The following is a 10,828-nucleotide window of genomic DNA, read 5'->3' as shown; positions in this document are numbered from 1 at the left end:
TCAATAAGGGGTGTATTTGTTTATTGTTCGAGAGTAATCTATCACGAGCCTTCTCTTCTTGTTCTCTCCTGAGACTGGAAAAGGTTGTGCTCTCCAAGGAGAATAGCTCTCCTCAATAATATCCTCCGCCAGTGATCGATCGATCTCTTCTTTGATGAATTGTTCGTCGTCTCGAGAATATTCCCTTGATTTGACAGCAATGGGCTTGCAATCAGGAGAGATGTTCCTGAAAATAGATATTGGTTCGATCGTTGCATGTGATAAGGCGCAGATGGAAAGGGTGGGTTGGTCGCCGCCAAACCCGATACTCACCGACGAATGTTCTTTGAGGATGACGTCTTGGCCAATTATGACATCAGTGCATAAGTTAGGCAATACTTGTAGTGGGACGTTCTTGTAGATCTCATTGTTCAAGTTTATTTTACATCATACACTAAATATGGTAGACAAAATAATATTTTTCTGGATAGGTTAAAAATATAAAACATAATATTTGACAAAGTATTTTTTTTATTAAACTACTACTAAAATATCAGTCAAAATTGAATGGTAGGGTACAAACTTAGATGAAGCATACAGGAAGAAAGGCAAGCAAGCTAATTAAAGAACAATCCCCTAATAATAACATAACACAACATCTACAATACTAGCTAATTCTAATTAAGATGAAAAATGAAATGGATGAAAATAAAATAAAATGGATGGAATGTGAAATAACTTGAAATATACATAAAAAACATTTTGATGATTGATTTTGATAGAAATAAAATATTAATATAAGTTTAATTTATAAACTAATAGAAATAATAATTCACAGTGCTTGAACAATTCCATTACAAAATATATTATGGATGTGAATATAAAAGTATTATGATAGAATAAGAATGATGAATAAAACCTTTTTCAATTAGTTTTTTAGATTTTATGATCTTGAAAGAATAAAATAAATTTTTAATATAATTTCAGCAGGAACTTCATTAAGTGCGAAAAAGTGTCTAGAGAAATCAAAGTTATTAAAGATCAATTTGTATGATGAAATAGAATATTTACAGATATAACTCCACACAATAGGCTACTTACGCTTACAAAATGAAGAGCTGAGAGAGAGCATTAGTCACAAATGAATTATATTACGCTTTATTTCTCCATGATTTTCATGCCATAATGCAACTGATCATAAAGTAGTAAATTAAGAATAAGTTATGAGAAAAGGTAATTTTATTTTCTGCAAGCATTAGTAGGAGGATTTATAACACATTGATAGGTAGTTTATGATATTTATAAGTTTTGTGAATAAAAGAATAATTCAGAGCATGTTGGAGCGATATCATGGTTTTCAGTATATCATTCAGGATTAGGGTATGTAAATTAATGGCACTTTATAATTTGAAATAAGTTTCACAACGAACCCTCTATAATAATTTCTCAACTATATTTCTGAGATTAGGATTCTGAACTCTGTGATCAGGGTACCGTAATCGAGAAACAATTTTAGTAAATTTCGTTCATGTTATACTTCTTAATGAGATTACATCTCTTATTCAAGCAAATTTTGAATAGTTTATAGATAAAAACAATTGGTTCTGGTACCTTTCGTGAGATTCAAGATTGAGAGGATTGAAAAATCATCGCTTGAGACTTGGTACGGTACAAAAACCGGTAAATATTTTCCCAGATGTTTGTAAAAGTCTCCGTTACATCAACCACAATGCAAATTGAACTCTTTGATTCTTTACACCTTATATGTGAGTGATTAACTAATTTATAACGCTGGAATGTCCTTCAGCTTGCAGTTTTTCAAGTAATCTTGTCTGAAAACTTGATTGAGCATTCCTCCGACGTACATTCGCATCCACATGGGTGACAGCATCATTCCAAAATTCTGTAAAACAAAATGAAAATGAGTTGTGATTTCAATACCAAGTAGGCAAACATGATTTAAAAACAACAGTTATCATTTTTACCAAAATATAAATAATGACTTGCGAATACCAAAAATGTGGTCCAAATTTCTCCAGTGGAAAAATGATTGCTTATTTCCAAACTATGCAATGGAATTTGAATATCCATTGACAGGTGGATGAGACTCGAAAGTTATCTCCATCATCCAATCTTGTTGCAGTGCACCTGTGGATGAGTTGAAAAAATAGTTCAATGGATAACAAGTATTTCAGCTGGGTGACTGTCACAAAGCATGGGTTGGACTAACTTACTCGAGATCTAGATTTTTTATATGAAGAGCCGTGCCTCATGCTGAAATACAAGGCATCATGTACCTTTTTCTCATAAACCATTCAAGCTACAGACACTTTGGTATACTGTTCTATTGCTATGTCATGCATGTTTCAGCCAGTTATTACTATTGATTTATAAAATATCCTCATCAAGATATGATTTTTCTCATAGTTCCTTTTAAATCCCATATTAAGAAAAAAATTAAGCTAACCAAAAAATTACTGTATCTCAGGCTAAAATGTATAAATTTAAATTATAATAATACCTTATGCCTCTGTGAAATTTCACTACTTTGTCATTTATGTTAACAGAGGCACACATTAAATACAAAGACTGGTTCTTGAGAACAAGTTGGAGAAAATATTATTTTGAGAAAATTAATTCAAAAGAAAAATATTAAAGAACTAAAATTTTGCTCTACTGTAAGTTCATTTCCAGACGATTATAAGGAAAAAAGCTATTTACAGACAATGTGTTTTGTCAAAGTTTTTCACACAAGTTGATATGTACCTTGACGATGGAGAATCATAAAGAATAATTTGGATAACATAAATTAAAATTTATGTGAAAATCAAGAATAAAGTATCACAAAGACTTGAAATATGGTCCCAATTTCTCCAGAGAAGAAAATTATTGCATTATTTCTGAACTGTGAATTGGAATTTCATAAAATGTTCATTTAAATAATACTGTCTAACTATCATATAGTTAAAAGTATTGCTTATTTCTGAACTGTGAAATGGAATTTCATAAAATGTTCATTTGAATAATACTGTTTATCACACAGTTAAAATTATTGCTTATTTCTGAACTGTGAAATGGAATTTCATAAAATGTTCATTTAAATAATACTGTCTAACTATCATATAGTTAAAAGTATTGCTTATTTCTGAACTGTGAAATGGAATTTCATAAAATGTTCATTTAAATAATACTGTCTATCACATAGTTAAAATTATTGCTTATTTCTGAACTGTGAAAAGGAATTTCATAAAATGTTCATTTGAATAATACTGTCTATCACAGTTTTCCATCAAGGGAGTTTGTGGTTATGTGAACGAAGTGGAACTTCCTAGGGGACTCCCTACAATCCAAGCTATACGCTAGAGCAACAACAACAACATTTGGATAACTAATATTTCATAATGTCGATAAATCTCAATTCTCTTTTGCCATCCTCACAATGAGACCAGTATATTATTGACTGGATAACTAATATTTCATAATGTCAATAAATCTCAATGCTCTTTTGCCATCCTGACATGTACACCATGAGACCAGTATATTATTGACTGGATAACTAATATTTCATAATGTCAATAAATCTCAATGCTTTTTTGCCATCCTGACATGTACACCATGAGACCAGTATATTATTAACTTGGTAACTAATATTTCATAATGTCAATGCTGTTTTGCCTTGCTGACCTGTACACCATGCGACCAGTAGCCAGTGGTATGGCTGACTTCACCGAGGGTGTTGATGGCATTCTGCGCATATGTCTCGGCGTCGGGCACAAACAGTGTGCTCTCCTGCAGGCGATGGCTGAACGCATTCATCTTGGTGTTCACAAATAGAGGCGACACGTTCTGAATCGTGATTCCCCGGCTCTGGTACTCAATGCGCAGGGCATCCGTGAAGCTCTTCATGAACACCTACCAAAAATAGGAATATAAGTAAGTTTATACTGAAAACTAAAGTTCCAATAAGTAACTTAACTGAATCTTCAAAACTAACTTAATCTTCAACGAGACATAATAAGCTTCAGTTGACGTATGAGGCTCTTTGAACCTATGGATCCTTGAATCCGTCTCTTCAAAAACAAAATCTTCAATACTAACTTATTGAATTCTGCCTTGAGGTTGAATGGTAGAGAGGACTTGAAAGTCCTAACTCCGCCTATTAAATAATTTTTCCATTCCATTTTTATTGTAACATATGTGGTGAATTGAATTAAGATTTTCTCTGCAATCATAAAAAATAGATTGGAGCCATATTCAGAAAATATACTTGGTGAATACCAGTGTGGCTTTCGCAGAGATAGGGGTACAACTGACCAGATTTTTGTAATAAAACAAATAATAGAAAAATTCTATGAGCATGGAATAGATGTGCACTGCCTTTTCATTGATTTTAAGCAAGCCTTTGATAGTCTCATCAGGCCTAAGCTGTGTCAGATACCCAAGAGTTTTGTTATTCCGAGTAAGCTTGTTAACCTCATCACAATGATAATGGCTGCTACTACAGCCAAAGTGAAGATGGGAAATAGGCTGAGCAGAAGCTTTCATTTTAATGCTGGTGTAAAGCAGGGTGATGGGCTCTCAGCAGTACTGTTCGACATTGCTCTCCAGAAAGCTATTGAAAGGGTGGATCAGAGAGGTACCATATTCAACAAGATGCATCAAGTATGTGCATATGCGGATGACGCATAAAAAGTCGGACTGGTTGTAAATGAGAACAAGAGTGAATATCTGTGTGTGTCAGCAATCAAGTCCAGAGTACCAAGAAATATCTACGTGAATAACAAAAAGTTTGCAGGTGTAGAGAACTTCAAGTATCTAGGATGCCCAATAAATGCCACAGGTAATAATGCTTATATAAAAGAAAGGATTCAAGCAGCTTCTAGGGCCTACTATGCCAATGTTAGATTATTTAAAAGTAAGTTGGTCGGCAGGAGCACCAAGATAACAATATATAAAACATTGGTGAGTCCAGTGGCAACATATGCGGCAGAAACTTGGGTGATGAATATGGCTGACGAAAATGCGTTAAAAATCTTTGAAAGATCCATACTAAGAAGAATTTACGATCCCGTTCAGGTTAATGAGCAGCAATGGCGAATAAGAAAAAATGAGGAAATAGAAGCATTAATAAAAGGAGAAAATATAGTACGCTTCATTAAAGCCCAAAGAATAAGGTGGTTGGGGCATGTGATGAGGATGAGTGAGGCTAGAATGCCGAAAATAGTTTTTAATAGCAAGTTGCACAGCAGAAGAAAGAAAGGTAGGCTAAGGAACAGGTGGGTGGACCAAGATAGTGATGGATGACCTGAGAAAGATGGGGGTAAGAGGATGGAAGGAAAGAGCCATGAACAGGGAAGAATGGAGGTGTGTTGTGAAGGAGGCCAGAGCTCACCTAGGGCTGTAGCGCCGGATAAAGATAAGAAAGATGACGTATTCCTGTAAATTTTCGCATGTATGTTCTGAATGAAGAGTTTGATGGATATCTTTTCTTGTGCTTGAGATGAATCAGGACCTCCCACATTAAAGGAGGCCCTGAATGAATATAAATTCAATTCATCAAATATGGTACAATAAGGCAGTATTGAAGATTTAGTTACCGAACGGTTAAAGATTTACTGATAATCCAATTATCAGGCTACAGCTTAAATGAATATTTATTGAGTCCTGATTTTTGAATTTTTGTCTAGTGTAAAATAAATATTGATGTTTGAAATGTAAACAGAAGAAATAATTATTTCCTATGATAACTTTAATTACGTATATTTATTTTTCATTCTTATGTAAATTTTCATGTATGTTCTCAATAAACATCCTTATGTAAATTTTCATGTATGTTCTGAATAAATAGTTTAATTGTTGATTGATTGTGTAATGGTCCATTTTATCAAGCAAAATATGTTACAATTGTTAGCTTCCTTGTGCATGAGATGAATGTAATACAACATTCAATAGGGTAATCCCTCTATAATTCTGGCACTCCATTTTGTCTCCTCCCTTGAAAATCGGATGAATAATACCCCCTCACCATTCTTCAGGCATCACTTCCTCTCTCCATTTTAGACCTATCAGGTAATGCAAACTTTCGAAAAGAGTTTGTCCTCCTTCTTTGATCATTTCTGCCATGATAGCATCCTCTCCTGGTGCCTTACCTATTTTTAACTTGTTTTGCCCATGAATACGTCATAAAGATGGAAAAGAAAAATACGTTATTAAGGTATTATATAAAATAATTTTTCTACTTTTTCAACTTCAAACATCAATATTCAGACTAGAAAAGAATTCAAAATTCAGTTCTGAATAAATTCATGATGTAGCATATAGTATTTTTTTCAAATTTCGAATTATCACGTTCATGCCTTATGCAATCTGGTTAACAGCTTTCGAATTCACTGTGAATTATACTGGATTAGATACATGAATTCTATTGCGTATAATAGTGTGTTGTTGAAACGGTTTCTGGGGTGATATTTTCTGGGATGTTATCTGGGGTGATAGGTGCAGAATGAGGTTTGGTTTTCTAGTGAGGTGAGAATCGCACACTACCCAAGCGGCTCCATGCCGCCAGGTGCCTTGTTGAAGGGTTCCCACCTCAGAAAAATAGTGTTTTGTTGTTGAGGATGCAATTATAGTGGAGCGGTGAAGGTACCTTCAAGCTTGAGAGTTTTATTGCATGTAATTCAATGGTGGGGAACAGCAGAGCGGTACCTATGTCTCAGCCCATTCAAATACATGCATTACATTCAACACTCTAGCTTGAATACAGGTATTGTCCAATCTCAAATGATTTTGTCTTTTTCCAATTATTAAAAAGCGATCAAAAATGATAAAAAACGGCCACTCACAACTATTCTGTTCAAAATAATGGTCAACATTATAGGTAAAATGCGAGAACCCATTTTGAAAGAAACATATAGGCTATTACTTAGGCACATATGCTGGTTGTGCTCTTTCCAAAAGTGATTCCACATGTAAGAAAAGAGTAAATAAATGGATAAGTCTTACAAAGTATTTCAATACTTATTGTTAATTCGTTTTGAACTATTTTTGACGACACTGCAGTCTTATTTTTGAATAATACTTACTTACTCCCAGGGCCATCTATATCTAAGTTGACATTTGGCCGCACCAACAAACTGTCTCCACGTAGTTCGCTCCTCAGCATCTCTTTCTGTCGCTCCAAGTCTCTCCATGTCAGTCTTAACCTGTTGCCACCATCTCTGTCTGGGTCTCCCACGGGGTCTTCTTCCTGGAGGGTTGGGTGTTGAAACTTGTTTCAGCTTTGACTCTTTTCCTCTTGTGAGTATGTGCCCAGCCCACTGTAATCTCCTACACTTTATTTCACTTACAATTGCTGGTTTATTGTAGATTTCCTTATTATGTTTCCTCCTCCATTCTCCTTGCTCGTACGTGCGCCCATATATCTTTCGCAGCACTTTATTTTCAAACACTATGAGCTTTTGTTCTTCTTTCTTGGTCATTTTCCAAGTTTCAGCCCCATAGAGTAACACTCCACTTATAATTGTCTTGTATAGTCTGAGCTTTGTTCTGTGAGATAGGGACTTTAAAGAAAGTAGTTTTTTTGCAGGCATACATACACCTGTTTGCTGAGTTTGCCCTATTTTGTATCTCTACACTATCCAAATTTTACTTGAGATTGTTACTCCGATATATTTGAATTCCTGCACTTGTTTGAATTCATGTTCATCTATTTTCAGGCTGCCCATCCCTTCCCTCTAGTTTCTTGTAAAATGTATCAATTTAGTTTTGGAGTTATTTATTATTAGGCCCATTTTCTCGGCTTCTTCTATTAGCAATTTGGTGAGAGTTTTCATGTCCTCTATATTTTCTGAAATAATTGCCACATCATCTGCAAAAGCCAACACATTAATCTTCGATCCAACCTCTACACCGACATCTTGCTGTGCTACTTTTTGAAGCGCTTCTTCTATGGCCAAGTTGAATAGAATTGGAGAGAGCCCATCACCCTGTTTGACTCCTGAATTAACCAAGAACGGTTCACTGTAGTTGCCATCTATTTTAACAGAGCATCTTGATCCTGTCACTCTCATTTTTGACAAATTAATCAATTTCTTTGGGATACCAAATTTCTCCAGTTGTATCCACAGTTTATCTCTTTTAATGCTATCATATGCTTTTTGGAACTGCATAGAATTCTTTGTTGTACTCCCAATACTCTGCTATTATTTCTTTTAAGATGAAAACTTGGTTTGTTGTTGACGTGCCTTTCACGAACCCAGCTTGGTGCTCTTCAATTGCCCCATCACAATAGTATTCTAGGCGGTTGAGAATTACTTTTCATATAACTTTTGGATAATAGTTGTTGAAAACTAGATCTCACGTGTGGAGCGCTTTCGGATTTTTAAAAATCCATTTTCAACACTGAAAATTTCACACTGAAGCGCACCACACCTGATTATAGGTACTAGTTTTAATAACTACCTATTATTAAAAAAATAGACTGTAGTCCCGTCAAAAATAGGTAGGCCTACTTCAAAACGAATTATTAACTAGCAGCTTCTCAGCTAGCAGGTGTGTGACGGAGCATTTTCGTGATGGAGAATCCACGAATCGGCAATCCCCGAACGGACTCGATGAACACGGGCGGTTAGTCGACGGAGCACCTCTCTGTAGTACTGGCCGTTCACAAAGAGTTTGTGCCACCCGGGCAAACTGTAAACGACCAGAGAGGTGCTCCGTCGACTAACCGCCCAGGTTCATCGAGTCCGTCCGGTGATTACCGATTCGTGGATCCTCCATCACGACAATGCTCCGTCGCACACCTGCCTGCTCGTCACCGAGCAGTTGGCCAAATAGTCGAGGGTAACGTTGCCATATCCTCCTTACAGCCCGGATATGGCACCACCGGACTTCTTTTTGTTCCCCAAGATCAAGAGACAACTTAAGGGGACGTGGTTCGGGACTCTGGAAAACGTTCAACGTGCTTCGACGAGGGCTCTAGACAGCATTGAGGTTGCCGACTTCCAGGGAGCGTTCAGGGATTTGAAAATCTGTTATCAGCGTGTTATCGACTCCAATAGGGACTACTTTGAAGATATCTAATGAAAAATTGTACATATTTGAAAAGTGATAATGAAAAACTGAAAACAGATATTGCGGACCTACAATCTTACAGTCGTAGAGATAATATTGTGGTTACCGGAATAACAGAAACAAATAACGAATGTGTCAATGAGGTTTTTAATATGCTTTCAAAAACGATTGGAAGTGAGTTAACTGCTAGAGACATAAGTGTTGCTCATCGCCTTCCCAGTAAGAAGAAAGACAGCATCAAACCGATAGTAATTAAATTCGTACGTCGTCAAGATAAGATGTCATGGATGGGTCATTTTCGTCTAGCATCTTCGCAGGACAATAGTGGGGCTGGTATATCGGCGAAAAACATTTCAGCTGTTCTACCTGAAACAAGGGTGATGGCTTACGAACATTTGATACCTTCAACGCTTGAACTGCTAAATACGACCAGAACAATCGCTCGGGAGAAAGGATATCGCTTTGTGTGGGTACGTGATGGTAATATTCTTGTCAAAAAAGACGAAACCAGTAAGAATGTTTTACATATTAAAAGTGATGTGGACCTTTCTAAGATGTAAGTACTAAAGACTTGTTTAACAATGAACAGTAAAATAATTTTATTATGGACATTTTTGAAAATTTAGATGAATTCGATGAAGTTGAGACATTATGTTTGAATAACTCTAATGATTATTACAATATTATTTCTAATCAACCCAGTGTAAATTTTGATATAATTCATAGTAATATCAGATTCATTGGGAAGAATTTAGACGAGTTCTGTTTAGAATTTGCTAATGTATTGCCATTTATAGACATGATTGTATTATCTGAGACGGGTCACCAAGGTGTTAGGCCCATAGGGTGTGATATACCTGGTTTTAATCAGTACTATTCAATGAATCACACAAATAGAAATGGGGGTGTAGTAGTTTCTTGAAAAAAGATTATGATCATGTTCATGTGCGGGAATGCACAATAGTTGGGGCTAGTTGTCTCGTGATAGAGCTGAAAATTTTTGAGGAGGAGTGGGTTATTGTTTGTGCTTACAGATCACCTAATGATAATTGCCAGGACTTTGTTAACTCTTTAGCTGAGCTGCTTTCGAATTTAAATTTAGGAAAAAATATTATATTTGTAGGAGATATAAATATTGATATCTTGAATAATAGAAATAAAATACAACTGTATACTATATAAGTTTACAAGTTTTTGAAAATAAGGATGAGTCGTTGTAAGTAGAGCAATGAGTAAATGTTGGATTGGTTACTTTGGAGGCAGCGTAGACAGTCATGAGCGGCAGAGGCTGGAACTCAGCGCTGGACGACACATTGACAATGGCTCCCTTCCGGCGGTCGACCATCTGGGGGAGGACAAAGCGGGTCATCGCCGTGGTCGCCCCCACGTTGATGTTGATTATGTCCCACAGCTCCTTCTCTGGCACCTCACTCAGGTACATCGGGTACGCGTACTGCTTGCCTACATTGTTCACTGCAAATCAACACATTTCATATTTTGGACGTGAAATTCAAATTAATCCATGATAATGGTACATTTGACAAAGTAAAATTAATGATTTCAGATACTGTTTTTGGTAAGAGTAGCTATATTCATTCATAATGAAACACTAGCCGAATGTTGTCTTGAAATATATCGAATTTACTGAAAGTTAAATACATGTTTCAAGATGACATCATAGGTGTTGAAACATAATTATTATCATTAAAAAAAATCCAAAATATATGCTGTAAATCACCACGAAGACTTCTGCTACTGCAAATATTGACAACAGTTA

The 10,828-nt window shown here is 35.7% G+C and overlaps 1 protein-coding gene across 1 annotated transcript in view; it reads right to left on the bottom strand.

Moving 5' to 3' along the window:
- Positions 1-918: 918 nt before the first annotated feature.
- The window catches only part of LOC111046826 (inactive hydroxysteroid dehydrogenase-like protein 1), a 48,688-nt gene continuing 38,778 nt past the window's right edge, over positions 919-10,828 (bottom strand). The window contains exons 4-6 of the mRNA XM_022332463.2: positions 10,304-10,524; positions 3,664-3,891; positions 919-1,882 (exon numbers count right to left, since the gene is read on the bottom strand). Coding sequence (XP_022188155.1) covers positions 1,763-1,882; positions 3,664-3,891; positions 10,304-10,524 — 569 coding nt within the window. The 3' untranslated portion in view covers positions 919-1,762. The remainder of the gene's footprint in view (positions 1,883-3,663; positions 3,892-10,303; positions 10,525-10,828) is intronic.

This window comes from Nilaparvata lugens, chromosome 10, assembly GCF_014356525.2.
Source record: "Nilaparvata lugens isolate BPH chromosome 10, ASM1435652v1, whole genome shotgun sequence".
In the NCBI taxonomy this organism is placed as follows: Eukaryota; Metazoa; Arthropoda; class Insecta; order Hemiptera; family Delphacidae; genus Nilaparvata; species Nilaparvata lugens.
This window is presented reverse-complemented; position numbering and strand designations above follow the sequence as displayed.